The sequence below is a fragment of the Prionailurus bengalensis genome, chromosome A1 (assembly GCF_016509475.1).
Source record: "Prionailurus bengalensis isolate Pbe53 chromosome A1, Fcat_Pben_1.1_paternal_pri, whole genome shotgun sequence".
NCBI classification, from domain to species: domain Eukaryota; kingdom Metazoa; phylum Chordata; class Mammalia; order Carnivora; family Felidae; genus Prionailurus; species Prionailurus bengalensis.
Genome location: NC_057343.1, coordinates 46,584,776 through 46,602,809, shown reverse-complemented (window position 1 = coordinate 46,602,809; position 18,034 = coordinate 46,584,776). Strand labels below are relative to the sequence as shown.

Below are 18,034 nucleotides of genomic sequence, written 5' to 3'. Positions count from 1 at the left end.
GGGTTAGAAGCCCAACCAACGGAGACACACAGGCGCCCAACAGCTCCTCACTTTTTTGCTTAGATTCTTAGAATTGTTGTAGCCCACTTGCTAAATAACATGGAGTTGTTTCCCAATATGTTGAGGGTAGCAAAAAGTAAATATGGAAAAAATTTGGTTCCTAGACATCGTTGACCTACTGATTTAACCACTGCTAGTTGTGCTCCCCGAATTCTTTTTAGAAGACTTATTATGTTTTTAGGATTACATACTTAACTATTTAATTTGAGGATTTTTCTTACTTTTCCTCTACTTCCCAGCCAGCTTCACAGCTCGTGCTTTAAAATGCAATGATAAAATATGTCAAGATTTCACATTTCTGACAGTGTGCAGACTGTTCCAGTTGTCATCCAAGTATCATTTTTATTAACCTGTTTATAAAGTGACTTGATAGTGTCCGATGACAGACACTAAGTAAAAACTCATTTTCATCACTTAATATTATAAGCGTGGCACCCAAACATGAAATCATAATTTGGCTAAAACCTCAGGTGTATTTAGTGCTACCCAACAGTGCTTTACTGTTTTCTGTTTGTCTATTTTTTGCTAAGCAGTTGATCCAAGATGCCTGGATATGGGTAAGTATTAATAGTATATTTTCTTTGCTTTTTGAAATTGGTCAGAATACACAATGCTATAGAGGTTTTTATTGCAATTATCTTCCAGAGTTTAATCAAAGTGCACTTACTGCTGCACATGAAGACCTAGAAATTCTCTCAGTAAAATGTTCAAGGGTGGCATTCTTATTGTAATGGCTTATTGAGGTACATTAAATACAGTAAAATAATATAGAGGTTGTTTTTTCACTGAATACAGTATACATAAGTTCTTTTTTAGGTATGTTTAGTGTGCCTTAGAACACTTTGAAATTTTCCACGTGGCTAAAATTGACAAAATGTATGGATCAACTTTTCTTTGTAACAATAACTGAAAAACTTGTAGATATTCTTGTAGATTTTCACATGAAAATGGAGAAAGCTGGGATGATGGATCCCTTCTGAAGTTCTTAGCTGTTTCATGACATGCATTAGACTTTCTGTGATTATCAACACCGTACTGTTGTCTTATTAGGAACCTTTTAGTGGCTGAAGAGAATCGTTTGCTTTGACTCTCACCGTTTGAAAGAAAAGGGATTGTAGAAGTTTTTATACCTGTTTTTGGTCCTATGAAACTGGAAAGGGCACACTCCAGCCTCAAAGACTTTTTCTGAAGGACTTACAGGCCAGAGCTCAATGTATGAGTTTGTTTCCGGACTTGAATTTCTTGAGTTCCAGAGAGACAGACTTCTATCAGGCCACCGGGCTAGAACAGCAATGTTTAGATATTATTTCAATCAAAGAACTGTGTTTCATTACCCTAGGATCTATGTCAAGCTGTGGATTAGGTTAAAAAACCAACAAAAGCTCCTGGTGGTTGAAAGATTATAAGTATTTTGCTACATTACTGCATTGCAGGCGTGAGCACGTTCCTTTAGCGTTTTAGAGTTTCACAGTGTTACAATTAATTAATTGTGTCTATCTAGCTAAAACACTAGTCCGAGTTACCGTCTGCACTTTTAATAAATCCTTTGAATTCCCTTGATCTTTCTCTTTTCTTATCCTGTGTTCTGTAGTACAACTTTCCTAAACCCATGAAACTTTGATTAATGGAATAAAGAATTAGATTCGAGATACCTGTTTTTGTTACACTTCCTTGCTTCTCTGACATTTGGGTCACTTTCAGAGTGTACCTCGGTCTTTCTCACAGATGGTAAAAAAAAAAAAACTCGGAAATTGTAAAGCATTATCATCCTGGCTAATTCGAAATAATTTTTCCACAGTTGTATGTAACTAGCCATTCACTATACACATTCAAGTATAGCATTTCTTTTCTAGAAAGTAGTTGATGTTTCATCATATTGCTTCCCCGTTTCATTTTTCTGCCCCCAACGGCATGCATGTATGTAAATCAGGTAGAGAATACAGTGGGACCCAAAATATCTTATCAATTGCTCTTTTGATACTGATTTTTATTGTAATCTTAGAGTAAGCACTTCATAGTTTCTTGAATGACCCTGGGTGTGGTTCAGTCAGTTGAGCTTCCAACTTCAGCTCAGGTCATGATCTCATAGTTTGTGGGTTTGAGCCCCGCGTGGGGCTCTGCAACTGAGAGCTCAGAGCCTGGAGTCTATGTAGGATTCTGTGTCTCCCTCTCTGCCCCTCCCTCGCTCCCACTCTGTCTCTGTCTCTCAAAAATAAATAAATGTTTAAAAAAATTTAAAAATCTACTCATAGATTCTAAAAGCCTCTAGTTAATAAAATGAACTGTCCCAGTTTGCTTCAGGTTCTGATATCCAAGTGTAACTCTTTTAGAACACCTGTGTTTTTATCCTTGCTAGGCTATGCATAGAACTTGATTTGAACCTCCCCCCGACCGCCCCGCTTCAGAATTCATGTTAAATTGTCTTTAATCTCTGTATTTTCCACTTTCTCCTACGTCTCTCTCACCACTCTCAGCAAATATAGAAAAGAAGCAGAGCTTCTGGTATAAACGTGCTTCATCCTTGACCCCAGGGGGAACTCATTGCTTCCCAGCTGTGAGGAGTGTATTTCTTAGTAGGGAGCCTGGTCTTCCTTTCACCTGGTGCTGCTGGTATAAGCAGCTATCATGTTCGGATTCAAAGGTGGCCAAGATAGCATCCTGAGGACATGTCCCTGGAATGAAGTAGAACCCACTTCTGTCCAAATGCTGCCAGGTGGGAAGAGGGTTCGGTGCCCTGCTGAGAGCACTGTGATTTGTGGGTGGAATCTGGCAGGAGGGGGGGTCCAGTTAGGAGCACAGAGCCAGCCCGCTTCACTTTGCTGTTTGAGAGTACCTGAAGGAAGATGCAGAACGTGGCTTCTTTCCTTTCTCACAGCTCCTATGAACTCCGTTGGCGATACAAGGGTCTACCTTATTTATGCTGTGGTGGGGAGATAAAGATGTTGGAATTAAGGGCCCAATAACTTTCATACTCGCACAGTGCCTCCTGAAAAAAAAAAAAGCATATTCAGAACAACTCAGTTTATTTTCTTTTCTAGAAAATCCTGGGGATTTGGGTGTGTGTGTGGGGGGGACCTACCGACAGGTGGCTTTTGGTTGGGGGGGGGGGGTATCAGCTAAAAAGATAGACTTGTTTCTCCTAAAGATTTTAATGAATGACAATAAAATGAATTATTTTGATACATGTTTTTTTTTTAAATAAAAGGATTTTTTTTGGTCTAAAATGGGGCAGAGAGTACATAAATAATGTACTTATTCACAGTACCTTTAAGGGATATTCAAACTACAATGGACTTGGTGTGATAATGGGGAGATTATAAGGCATCATGTTTTGCTAAGCAGGAGACACAATTTAAGAGTTAGATTTGTGAAGAATACAACATGTCTTCCTCCCCCCTTCTGTAGTTTCACATTTGGCTAGAGACATTGTTCTCTAAGATTCAACACCTAAAGAATGCCTTTTTTTATATTGCTCAAAGCTGACCTCTGCTTTTAGAAAAGTTTATCTGCACTTTTTCATCTGTTTAGAAACATACATTTTTGGTTAAAAGATCGAAGACAATCTCTCTTTGTCTTTTTTTTTTTTTTTTCCCTGAGCTAGGGAGGTTGAGATAAAAAAGAATGACTGCTTTAAAAGTCACACATGGCTGTAATTTAAGATTTTTTTTCCTCTCATTGTCCGTAACAGTTGAAAGAAACCTTCAATGAAAGTTTATTAACTAGGCCAATGCCTGAGGCAATAAAGGTTCATTTATTACCAGTTTCTTGGCTGTTTTTCTTCTTCTATTTTTCGGTTAAACTCCTAGCGTAAGATAATACTTCACAAAATTAAACCTTTGACCTTCTGTAGAGTTAAGTCTCCTTTGATTAGATAAAGTAACAATTTATGGTCCAGCATGAGGTTGCACATGAAATGAATAATTCAATAGACTCCGTGTGGACGGAGGATCTATTGCTTTTGAAAATTTGAATGCTGTTTAAAGGGGGGGAAAGTCTGCTTAAGTGTGTTGTCTTTATTCCGTGTGCACTTTAGCAATATTTCAAAAGGCTTTACTTCCAAGATAAAGTTAGGTTTGAATTTTCTAATTCTCTTAGGAAAGATGTGTGGTAAAAATGATGCCAAAAGCTTGGTAACTCTTCGTACGACTGTCCTATGAGTGAATATGCCAAACATTCCAGGTATTACAAAGGCTGAATTATAAAATTAAATAATTCCCTGAGAAAAGTGACCATTGCTTTTACAAATAGAGTTCTATAATGATGGGGCAATCAGAATATTATAATTTGGGATAACATTATGAGCCACTATTAACGTATCTTAAATCACAATGATATTTAATAACTTTTAATGAGAAGCAATATTGCAAAAATAAGCTATAATAATAATAATAATAATAATAATAATAATATTAAGCCAGGTTCTTAATTTTGAAGTCAACCCATTCGGAATTAGGAACCAGTTTCTGGTCATTATGTAGTAACCTTTGTGAATAACAATAATGTTTTTAATTTCATTTTGCTTAAGTCACGTGATAAGTTTGGAATGCCATCACTCCTTGCTGAAAGAGTGCTTTTCCAGGTGTCTCTCTCATTTTTCTGTGTATTCTTTTAAGAATTGTTTAGCAAGATTGAGAAAAATCTTTGCTCCATCTGTGAAACTATTTTATTGAAATTGCCTAATTACTACAGAACAGATACACATACTTTCAGGCTCAGAACTGATGTTTGTTTCAGTCTTCAACTCAGTGGAGGTAGAGAAATGTGTACACAGCACAGGTCCGTGTTTCTCATAAAGCTGTTGTGATTAGCTGGTTGTTTAAATTACTAATTGACATGCAGGAGTTGAATGCTTGAGAGAAGTGTTTTAGTTTTAGTTTGGTTCTTTTTCAATTAGCTTAAATTATTTAAGGTGAATAAATCTACTGCAGTGATTTAGTTTCTTTTAATAGAATCTCATGGTACAACATAAATTAGGTCAAAAGAAGCCACTGGATCAGTATAACTGCAGACTTTGCTCCTAAAGTAAGGGCTATAAGGAAAATTGAAGATTTGCTGTGATTTACAGTTGTTTTGAAATAAAGTGAGTTTCTATGAGAATACACAAAAGACTCACATTTCTTGCCATCTTAGGAATTAAGTGGTTCTTTCTGTCATTATGATTTTTGTAGCAAAAAAGGAAACATGAGTAATAACAACCATTGGTAGTCGTTCGTCGACATCTACCTTCTCTGTTCCTAGGTGAGCTGGATTGCATATACTAATGCAACCTCAGAAGGGAAATCGTTTTAAAGATAGATGGCATTTATTTCTTGAGTGATAAACTACAAGATTGCCTCAAAATCAGACAATTTAAGTGATTTTTGTGCTAAAAATAATTAAGTTAGTTGACTATGATTACAATGAGGTGCCAAGGTAGAGACTTCATCTGTTTAACGGCCCACTGTCTAGGAGATGGCAATCACTTGAGACTATGAACTATAACCTATATTTCTTTTGTAATTTCCCTATCACATGGCAGTACATATTCTTCTAAATCAATTAGGATTGTTCTTTTCTGTAATCCAACTTTAAAACTTCAACCAAAAACCTGTTTTTCCAAGTACTACAACTGGCCTATCACCATTCACATTTTCCTTGTAAACAAATGAGGAAAATAGCTAACTTTTAGGCTGATTATGGCGATTCAATGAAATGTTGATGTAAATATTAAAACTTAATGACAAAAGGGTGAAGAATACACTGCCTCAACTAGTCCCTCTGTTTCTGTTGCTTTTCAGTGAACATGGCTGTCTGTTGTTCCCAACCCAGACCCTGACTTCTGTTTACAAAGTGATTGTGTGTGTGTGTGTGTGTGTGTGTGTGTGTGTATAATTACATTTCTTCCTGAGTCTTTCCTTGGGAAAAAAAAAAGTATATATTACTATATCAGAAAAAGTGTGTTGTCACATCTTTTCCAGTTACTTCTATTGGATAACTCCCCACAAACAAGACTTTCATGTAAGAAATGGCCACCTCTACAACACTTTTTTCTTATCTCCTCTCCCCTTCTCACCAACAACCACATGCTACCTGATTTCTAGAAAAAAGAAAAAAAAAGAGACTTATTGAAGTATCAAAGGATTTAGGAGAGGATTTACATGGTGTTGAGAAACATAGTTGAACATTTGGGGAGATTATTCTTAGGCTAAAATGCCAATGAGGTGACTCTTTTGCAGGAAATTAAATTTATGACACCATTTCCTCTTTTCACTTATTGTACTGCCTGAACTGTCACCGATATATTGACAAGTAGCCTCTTTAAAAAACATCCTTTCAGAATGTCACACACTGTCAGTTATTCTCAGGCTAGTACGAAGCACCTGCCTGGAGTCAATGCACTGAGTAATTTGGGGTGATTGAGTCACGTGAGTAGTAAAATGAATTGCTCCTTAGACAAACATGAGGACATCTGAAGAACAGTTTATTGGAGATGGAATAATAATAAGGGTGCTTTAAAGAAAATTGGAGTCAAAGTTTACCTATTTCTGTTTGTTTCTATTTAGAGTTTGTTCTATATTCAGGACATAGGAAAATAATTATTTGCTCTTCTCTTTTGTTCTTGTTGTGCTGTAAATAGAGGACTCAGGCTAATATAAATACTGTATTTTACCTGTAGTCCAGGTTGAAAGCTTTGTGCACAAAGTGGAAAGACCATTGTTTCTGTGGCAGATACATTCTAAATTCTATAAAACTGAATTCCAAATGAACAATTTGGTCAGGTTTCTAAATGAAGTCAGCTTTTACTTTCTTTTTTTTTTTTAATATATGAAATTTATTGTCAAATTGGTTTCCATTCAGCTTTTACTTTTGACATCATCTGAGCATCTATACCCTTGACTTCCTATGCCGTCTATAAGCTACTTGAGCAAAGGGGATTCATTTTCTTTCAGTGATCCCTTGGTTTACAGTATTCTGTACTTTTCTTTTTACATTTATTGACAGAGTCAGTGTGGTCAATGCTGCACTGGGAGTTAAGGGAATTGGGATCACTCTATCATTATTTAATGGTGTGACTTTATAGAAATGATTAACCTCACTGACCTTAAGTTTCATCATCAGTAAAATAAAAGGGTCGCATTAGATAGTCTTTTTCGTCTCCATGTTTTGTAAGTCTAGACCCTGAGTGGCTGTTAACTATTTTTCTAAAGGCAGTAATGTTAACAGATGGAGTAAAAGTGAGAATTTTATATTCAAGACCTTTTTGTGCCCGAGTTCAATGTTTTAAACATTACCTATTTTCTTATTTTAAGCCGTAGTAATTTAAAATTTTGAATTAATTGTGTTTCAGCTTGATTCTGTGAGTTAGTGATCAGAAGTTGAATGTTTCAAAAACTTCCATGAAGGGGCGCCTGAGTGGCTCGGTTGGTTAAGCATAAGACTCTTGACTTTTTAGCTCAGGTCGTCATCTCACGGTTCATGAGATGGAGCCCTGCGTCAGGCTTTGTGCTGACGGCACAGAGCTTGCTTGCGATTGTCTCTCTCCCTCTTTCTCTGCCCCATCCAACTCTCTCTCTCAAAAAAAAAAAAAAAAAGAAAAGAAAAGAATTGAAAAAAATTGAAAAAAATTGAAAAAAATTCCTCAGTGATTTAACACATGGCCAAATAACATAACATCTCCATGGTGTTCCGTCCACCGACTTCACTGCTACTATTCCTTTGCTCTGAGGGCTTGCGATTTTAAGCTATTCAGAATAAGAATGCTAAATTTGATGTCTATTTGATTGATTATTATTATCAATATTATAATAAACTCTTTCCATATGTATCTCCAAATTAGTGGGGGGTTTTGTTAATCCAAACATTTAAAAAATCTAATTAAATCAATTGAAAAGCTGAAAACTGGTGTAGGGAGTGTTTCCATTAATGGCCTTAAAGATCAATTTCCCTTTTCTCTGCAGAATATAAATGTGTTTTAAAGGGCAAGAAAAGTCAGTCTAATGGACATTAGGAGACACATTCACATTCAAAATCTTCAGTCTATTCTGATTCACAATTAAGTTGCTTATTCCAGTTGCTTATCATGTCTGTTATTAATCATTCAAGGGTGAGGACAGGTATATTTCAATCACAATTTCCCTTTATTTAGAAAGTATTGAAAAAATAAATAACTGAAAATTAGTGTCAGTTTTTTAGACAGCTGGTATTTAAACAAGGATTGGAAGAAAACAGGGTGAAAAAAGGGTACTGGTATTTTTAAGTTGTTATATTGAGCCAAAAGTTCTTCTAAGACTTGGAGTGATTTCAACTGAGTTGTAATTCAAACTTATATGGAGCTTACAATGCACCTTCCACCGAGTTTTGCAAAGAGTCTATAGGAACTGTCAGGAGCAGAAAGATTACTTCACAGTAACGACTGTTGAATTGAACTATGCTTTTTGATGTTTTACTTTCTGAATTGAATTGTTGGACAAGATTAATTGCACACAGTGAGAGTTTTAAATGAATGGCTATGTAAAGCATTAAGTTTCTCTGTATGCCACTTGGGGGGGGAGGGCAGCCAGGAGGTTTAAATGAATAAATGCATTTAATGTGCAAAATGCCTGGGCTAATTTTAAAACTCTTTTACTAACATCCTTTATTGAAAATAGAAACCTACTTTATTCGTCTGTCTTGGTTATATTGCTGTGGTTGAAGTAATTTAATATTCCTGCTTTCCACTAATCTTCTAGTTCAACAGAAGTAAACAATAGGTTTCATAAATTAAAAATACACTCTTCTGAACATGCTTATAAGATTAAAAAAAACAAGGCAGTAAACATTTATGACTGAAACAAACTAGATTGTTCAAATACTGCCATGATGTATCATGTATATCAATATGGCACTGATATCAGTTAGAATGCAAACAAGGTTTTAAATGATGTGCCCCTTCATTTCAGCTGGAGAATCCGCTTCACACCATCTGCCTATCAGATGGTTAGGAACCAGGACTGCGTATTAATGCCACATGTTCGATTTTCCTCCTTCTTGTAATGGTTAGATTCATATTGCTAATAGCTGTGCATGAGCACTGTCGATGAAATTTCTGTGACGGTGGAGTGATGAGATATTTATAAGCCGCCTGTCTCCCTGAATAATCAGTAGGAAGAATGCCAGACATAAATAACTTATCAATTCCAGAATATTAATACTAACTACCATTGGCTATAATCTACTGCATCTTTAAAATGGTTTCTTCGAAATTTGGGTGAAGTGACATAGACTAATAAAAAGTCTATCATATAGAAGCTTTGACTGCTTACTATCTCTTACATAGAACTCATTTTATTTAGCCATTAGCTTTTGGGAAATACATTTTATATGGAATGTGATGTAAAAGTAGACAACATATCAAACATTTGGAAGTCATCTTGATGTCTTTGAAACCAAAGATCAAAGATTGGACCTTTCAAGTTAATGAGCAAACAAACAGATCAGAGAAAGAATTTGACAGCAATATGTCTCTTTTATTGATATTTATAATCTATAGTTGTAATCTACTCTTTATCACTAGGAGTACTAACTTATTTGAAAGAAATAGAATGGGGATATTTTTCCTTATTTTAGAAAGGCTGGTCAGGATTGTATATGGCATTTGAAAGATTTAAAGGCTGTTTTGATAAAAGTTGAAAGCAGAAGAAAAATGCTATCTTTGCAAAGTAAAATAAGACTCTTAAGTGGTGACAATGCCTGCCTCTCTTCCAAATGATAAACCCATGGATTGGTTTTAGGATATTGAATTTGAAGTAGGGAAGGCTTTGTATCAATAGAGCACAGAGGGGAGATTTAGTGATTTTAAGATAAATGTGATCAATGTAGACTACTAAATGAAATGTTTAGATAGAGGCATGGGTTTTAGATTTCCATTTGTCAAGTGGCTAAATTCTCACTCCACACTGTTAGGTTGCTTCTGTCGTAGTTGCATTTTTGTGAGTAACTGAACAAGGGTAAAACTAGACATAAGGACATGATGGATATTCTGGGTTACTTGATAATATTTACTACCATTTGTGGAGGGCTTAGTATGTGCCCATGCTGTTGCATATATTATCTTGCCTTTATTCTCCACAACATCCCTATCAAGTCAGAATTGATATCTCTGTTTTAAAGATGAGAATTTTGAAGTCTTAGGAATTCTATAACTTGCAGCAGTATCCCAGATAAATTTGATGCATGTTGTCCAAAGTTTGTATGGCTTTTGGAGTGCTGCTTTTTAACCATCACGTATTTACCCTCTACATGATAGATAGTTTAGGTAACTAGTAATTTCCATGACAGTAACTAAAGATTTTAGCAGAGCATCAAAAAGTGAAAGTAAAAGAAATCTGTAAGCCAAGATTAAAAAAACCAAACTTTTAACAGTATGCGGTTAGAAAAGTAATACAGAATTTTCTCTGAAGGAGCAGATCAGAATGAAGCCCACAGAAATGAGTTTGTATCATAATTCGGACAATATGAAAAGTCGTGTTTTAAAATTCTGTGTAAAAGCCTATTTATTCTTTTAAATTGTAAATGTAGAGATAGGGAGATTTAATAGGAAAGAAAAAGAAACCTAAATCTTTTTGCATGATATAAGGCTTATGGTCTTTAACCTAGTTTTGATATACAATCCCTTTCGTGAGGGCCAACTGGAGGTCTGGCAGTGTACAAACTATGACTTACTATCTTTCCTGTGAAGGAAAATGTCTTTTTTTAACAAAATATTTCTTAGTCCATTATCTTATTAATGCCAAATGAGTTTTAAGAATACATTTAAGTGTCTCCATTGTTAATTACATTGGATTTAGAATGTTTTTTTAATATTCTTAAAAAATATTTATTTACTTGTGAGAGAGAGAGCAAAGGGCAGAAAGAGAAGGGGACAGAGGATCCCAAGCAGGCTCCGTGCTGACAGCAGAGAGCCCAACATGGAGCTTGAACTCACAGACAGTGAGATCATGACCTGAGCTGAGGTCGGGTGCTTAACCCACTGAGTCATCCAGGTGCTCCTGGATTTAGAATCTTTTCAAATAAAATGAAATTATTTCATATTTGTCTTGTCAGTTCAGTACGTGTTTCTGTTTTGGTGTATGAGATACTTTCACTGTGCTCTGAGAGCATAAAAAAGTGAGTTTGGTGAGGTAAGATAGGTGGGTTAATCATTCCTTAGTGTAAGAGATCATTCATTTGTTCCTTCCTCATATGATGATACACACACATACTCTTATCTGTCTCTCTCTCTCTCTCTCTCTCTCTCTCTCTCATATCTATCTCTATATATTTGTTATGTTTCCCCCAATGAAAGAATTCTTACCAATTCAAGAATCCAAAGTGATTACCCAAGCTTTTCAGTAACAGTTATTGTACATGCCAAATAGATTCATGCATGTAAGTGGTTGCTGGAGTTAGTAATGTACATGACTGCTGCATCAATAACATACCGACGTGCTGCATTACGTGGCTTACCTTTTCACTTCCGCTGTGATAGGCCAAAGGCACACGAAGATTCATTTTTATTAAAGTCTGCATCCCACTAGAGCAGTACATCTCAAACTATGATTCCTTCGTCCAGCCTGATTTTGTGTTTTAACAAGTTCCCTTGTTGATTCTGAAGCACACTCACTTTTGAAAACAACTGTAATGATCTACTCAGTTAAGAAACTTTGATTATGAGACGCAGACACACTTTAGTGTAAATTACTGTCCTCAAATAATCTAAGGGCAGTAAGCCCTCAGAATCAACCTGTTTTTTGAAAGGTAAAAACACAGATTCCTCAGCCCATCCCAGACAGTCTGTGACTGTGTCCTTGGAGAAGATAACCTCTAACTACCATGCATGATGGCTGGATTTGATGTTGACTCTCACTTTAAGAAATACTGAATTACCTAAGTCTGAGATAAAAATGGTTCATCTTGCTTGGGAAGAATTAAAAGCAGTGGTAAATTTGCAATATAATGTACTTCAAGGTGGGCTACTGAAGGAGGACATAACAAAAATTCTCCCTTAGGAAAGGGTGAGTGAGGGGTGCCTGGGGTGGCTCTGTTGGTTAAGGGTCCCAGGTCATGATCTCACAGCTTGTGAGTTCAGGCCCCTGATCAGGCTCTGTGCATCCAGCTCTCAGAGCCTGGAGCCTGCTTCGGATTCTGTGTCTCCCTCTCTCTCTGTCCCTCCCCTGCTCGCTGTCTGTCTGTCTCTCTCTCTCAAAATAAACATTAAAAAAGAAGAAGAAAAGGGTGAGGCAGGGAGGTAAATGTTATGGGTTCCCAGTATTTACACAAGTAGGTAATTCTTGGTTACATGAAAATGTTTTCACAGTTTGAATTCTCTATAAAGTATAGAACAAAAGCTAGACTTATTTTGTGAACTTTAACAATTTTTTTTTTCAAAGACAACTTCATTTTGGAGCAAAATATACAATGGGACTTCTTTCTAAGAGCAAGTTGGGGGGGGGCGGGATTTGAGAATTACATCAGAGATTTGAAAGGGCCACTGCAAGGCCAACAGGAAGTGCAATAAATACAGAGGGCGGATGAGCCTTTTGTGATCCTCTCCAGCCCTAGGCAGATGTAGCTTGGGAGAGTCATGCTTTATATTAAATTAATGAAATTTGCTGCTTCTAATATATTCACATTGATTGTAACATAAACATAATGCTTTAAATTACTTACATAGATATTGTCAAAATAGTGACCATATTTCTCCTGTGGCTTTCCAAGTAGTCTAGTCTCAGAAGTGTTTTTTCATTCTGTGAGAATTTGTGGCAGGCATTGTGGTAGATGTTTGGGATACATATATTAAGGAAGTATTTCTGTCCTTTTGGTGTTATAACCTAGTTAGAGGAGCTAGCTCTAAACGTATCCTCCCCCCTCCTAAAAAAGAGTATTAAAGAAGTCAAGAGTTTCTCTGCTCAGATTGCACATTGTAATGTCCTGAGGAACAGTAAACTCAACCCCAAAATATACAGATGCAGCAGTCCCAGCCAGAATCCTCATAGGGTAGGGTTCATGCATGTAAGTGGTTTATTTGCATGGCTTAAAAGCTCCATGAGTGATTCTGATGCACAAAGGATGGTAGAGTCACATACACAAACCAGTGGATGGCTAGCTCTACTCTTGAGGAGTAGGGAAGGTCAGCTCTTTAAAAGAAGTACGTTTTGGAGTGCCTGGATGGCTCACGTTGGTTAAACGCCTTTCTCAGGCTCAGGTCATGATCTCAGTTTCTGAGTTTGAGCCCCACATTGGGCTCTCTGCTGTCAGCACAGAGCCCACTTCAGATCCTCTGTCCCCCTCTCTTCCTGCCCCTCCCCTACTCATGCTCTTTCTCTCTCAAAAATAAATAAAAAAATACATATATTTTTTTTTAATTTTGAAAGAAGTATATTTTGAGCTGATTCTTGAAATGTTGATAGCTATTTCTCAGGTAGATTGAAGAGTTAGGAACCTGAGCTCACTTCTCCTAGAGCATAATGTTTACGCCATCAGATAAGGGACACAGGGGCTGGCCTGGGGTAGGGGCAGGGACAGGGATTAGGGAGCTTTTCTAGAAGTGGGAACAACCTGGACACAGTCTGGTTTGGAAGAAGGAATGTAGTCCATTTGAGGAAATGGGAGAAGGCTGAAGTGTCTATAGCACAAAGAGGAAGTGGGACCTGAGCGAACACACAGTGCTACATGGACAGGCAGGGGACTGAGCATGAAGGGCCCTGACAGCCATGTGAAGTGCCCCACTTGCTTCTAAGAGTAGGCATTGAATGTCATGATTGGATTTTCCTTTCTACAAGATTATGTTGACTGCTGTATGAGTAGTAAGAGGTTGGAAACGGAGTAAGGGGAAGCTGTTGAGAGGCTATTGCAGGACTCCACTGAAGAAAAGGCAGCAGCTGGCACTAGAGGGAGCCGGGAAAATGGAGAAAATTGCTTGAATTTGAAAGCTATTCAAGTGTTAGAATTGTGAGCCAGGTGAGTTAGTGGAACTAAAATCAGCAACTGCTGAAAATGTCATAGTTTGTTTTTTTTTTTTTTTCTGCCTTCATTGAACTAGACTAACAATTCAGTATTTAAAAGTATTACAGCCTGGGTGGTTCATTTGGTTGGACGTCCCACTCTTGATTTTGGGTCCATTCATGATCTTGGTGTCATGGAATCGAGCCCCACGTTGGGCTCCATGCTGAGCATGGAGTCTGCCTGAGATTCTCTCTCTGTCTCCCCCTCTCTCCCTCTGTGGCTCTCCCTCCCTCTCAAATAAAAATAAAAATAAAAATAGTGCAATACTTCTTATAAAAATTATTAGATAGTTCAGTTTTATCATGTATGGGTCACACACTTCTAGGAGTCCCCCTTATCTGCAGTTTCCTTTCCCCAGTTTGGTCAACCATGGCCTGGAAGCAGATGATCCTCTTTCTGAAAAATCATCAGAAGGTTAATAGGAGCCTAATGCCAGGTCACAGTGCTTGTGTCATTCACCTTACTTCATCTCATCATGTAGGCAATTTATCATCTCACATCATCATAAGAAGTGTGAGTGCAGTATAATGAGATATTTTGAGGGAGAGAGAGACTGCATTCACATAACTTTTATTACAGTATATTGTTGTAATTGTTCTGTTTTATTGTTGTGAATCTCTTTCTGCCTAATTTATAAATTAAAGTTTGTCATATGTATGTATGTATAGAAAAAAAGCATGGTATACCTAAGATTCAGTACTATCTGTAGTTTCAGGCAATGGGGGGGGGTCTTGGAACATGTCTCCCATGGATAGAGGGGGAACCACCGTATACCTTTTGAAATTTGTATTAGAAATGTAAAACCATGGGGATAAACTGCCAAGTGGACAAGTAGAAGAGTACCATTCATAAGATCAGGTAAATAAAATTATAAAAAAAATTTTTAAAAGTCAAGGGTTAAAGAGAGAAGTAAGATTCTTCTAGCTAAGGGGGCTATGGCCAGTCCACCGTATCCTGCAGGAATCATGGCTAGGACTGGGCTTTTTGAGGAACTAGAATACCTAGTGTTTAATAGCATGATGTGGCCTTCTTCACATAGTCTATCTCATTTAATCCTCATATTATCCCTTTGTGAATAGAATGAATTTACAGGTGAAGAAACAATATTCAAAAAGGCTTTATGGCTGGTCTAAGGCTATATCATGCATAGTTATGTTTCAAATTCAGTAGAATTTGATGCAGATCTATATAATAATAACAGTCAGATCTCAAGTTGTAGTTTTATCTTCCTTATTTGAATACAAGATATACCTGCTGCATAAAGCAAAGATACAGACCCTGGAAGTGTTATACGGTAGAGATGAGGCCACATGGGGTAATGAAGGGAAGGGACACGTAGGATAGTCACATTTGTGACCAGGCAAAATCGAGGAAGAGAGAGTTGCTGGGAAACATGAGAATTTTAACAGGAAAGAAAATGTTCTGAAACACCTTTGAAGGAAATGAGTAACTGGGGAGTAAATTCAATCATAGGAAGATGAGAGAATCCGTTCAAGTTGGGACTTAAAAGGCAACAAATGTACAGTGTAGACCCAGATGAATTCTTTGAGTTTACATCAGTGCCTTTTTAGAGGGTGGTTATCAGTTTTTCACTCAAAGATCCATTCTGAAGGTCTTGTTGCATTGGGCTAAAAGGCCTCTTTGGTCTGATCTGAAGGAAAGGTGAGCTCTCCTAACATCTATAAAAAAAAAAAAAGCAGAGATTTCTAGGGGGAAAAAAAGACTTTTCTTATAATTTCTGAGGCTGTAACATTTGCTGTAGAAACTAGAAGCGATGATTAGTGGGGAGGAAAAGAGGAGAGAGGTGTTCAGTCTCTAATCCACCAGCTGGGAGTGGAAATAAATCACACAGATAAATTCAAACCGAGTTGAAGCACCGTAGTCAGAAACTCTGAAGCAGCCATAGCAAAAAGAGTATGGGGAGCAGGGATATCTATATCCTCTCCTAGACTGCTAAAGTTTCAGAATTAGGGGAGATTATTCAGGTATTGCAGTGTCTGCCATTTTACAGGAGAGGGATGCCAGGATAAAGTGAACTCACTTGGTAAAAGTTCACACGTTTAAGGAAAGCAAACCACTCCCTTCCTCCAAAACCTCTCTGGCTATCTATAGCCTGTACATAAAGCATGGCCTTAGCTTTCTGCTCTTCCATAATCTCGCCTCAAATTCTATTTCTAGTCTCACGTCCATTCCTATCTACCTCCTGTTCTCTGGATGAACAGAGGTGAACTGTTCTGGACAAACATGGCACAGTGGTTAAAAGTGTTAACCCTGGGGCTAGAAGGCTGGGGGATGAGAGGTCAGGGAAGTGAGCTGTGGAGCAAGGCCATTCCAGACAAAGGGAGTGGTATGTGTGAAAGCACAGAAGAAGCAGGGTATGTACGCATATTGGTGGCATGTTCAGGTAGCTGGAGGGGGGCCTGAGGATGCGGAAATGGAGCGATTAGGTAGGTTTACATTTTTTAGTGAAAGGTTTTATGAATTGAGCTGAGCAGTTCAGACTCCCGCCTCCAGGCAGCTGTAGAGGATTTTAAGCAGAGAATAACATATTCTAATTGATCTGTTTGAGAGAGAATTCTGGATGCATTTCTACTCCTCTCCTTCTGTGTATGAATTATGTCTCTGCTAATATTTGGTTTGAGAGTTTACAGTGCATCCTCCCCATTATATCAATGTTTCATTGGCTAGCCGGGAATGAATATATGTTATCAGAGTGTGGCATGAAGGAATCAGATCCTCTAATATGTTTGTATGTGTGCTCTACAAAGTACATGGACTACTACATGAAAAGATCAGAATGTGAATTACCTTGTTTTTAATTTATTCTGTTAAGGTCTGACAGCAGCAGCTGCAGCAGCGGCCGCTGCTACCAACGCAGCCATCGCCGAAGCAATGAAGGTGAAAAAAATCAAATTGGAAGCCATGAGCAACTATCATGCCAGTAATAACCAACATGGAGCAGATTCTGAAAATGGCGACATGAATTCAAGTGTTGGTAAGTTTTATGTTCACGGAAACTTTTGTGATCATGTCGCTACCAAATTACTTTCTTTTCCAGCACAAAACTATTCGTTTTTAGCTTCAAACACAGTGTATATTTTGGAGATACGATTTTGTCCCTCTAACAACATGCACTCTGACTAAATAATTAGCGACATAATTTTTTGCTATACGATCAACTTCATGTAGGCAACTTCTACTGACAGTACACATCTTTTGTACCACAATTAAGTGCTAATAATCAGAATTTTAAAAGATTGATTACGGGTATGGTGACAAGAATATTTACAAACAAACCCATACTTTATCTTTTTGATTCCTAATGGATGTGTTATCAAATACGTTTGCATCAGCAGTAGAACATATAAACTTAACCCTTTCATGTGCTGCCAAGAATAAGAATAATGTTGACAATTCATTCTATAAACAACTATAACCAATCTTTCTCGTCGTACATGTACAACTTTGAATTCTCTTGATTTTTTTTTCTTTCATGAGATGTGGAGAAAGAGAGGAAAAATTAATAGTCACCATTTAAACCAAAACCAACACCTTTCTCTTCGCAGAATTCGTTTGAGTAGTTTGTTTTTCAAACACAACTTCAAATGTGAGTTAACTTTTTTATTGATGATATCTTTAGCATCTATGTGTTGGTGAGATAAAGGATTGTATTCCGCCACTGCACTGTATTGTTTCTCTTTAAAATGTAGAAATCCTGCTCAAATTATAATTTAACAAGAGAAATGTGGAGACTACAAGAGATGTGTAAGATACTATATCCAACATATTTTCATGAAGGATGCAATAATTTATGGCAGTTCAATTAAATTTTCTTTTCCATGGAGTATGCTAATAGATTATTTCTTTAGATAATCAGCAGCTCTCTACTTTCTGTCTAATGTCAGATAGTTAAGGGCATGTAAGGGATTTCAGTAATAATCATTCATACAACAGTTCCATGGAAGCATACACT

At 37.2% G+C, this 18,034-nt stretch overlaps 1 protein-coding gene across 2 annotated transcripts in view; it reads left to right on the top strand.

Moving 5' to 3' along the window:
• The window catches only part of DACH1 (dachshund family transcription factor 1), a 435,329-nt gene that overhangs the window by 224,102 nt on the left and 193,193 nt on the right, over positions 1-18,034 (top strand). For both annotated transcript variants that reach the window (XM_043580344.1, XM_043580355.1), the window contains exon 3: positions 16,895-17,056. In XM_043580344.1, the coding sequence (XP_043436279.1) occupies positions 16,895-17,056 (162 nt within the window). The remainder of the gene's footprint in view (positions 1-16,894; positions 17,057-18,034) is intronic.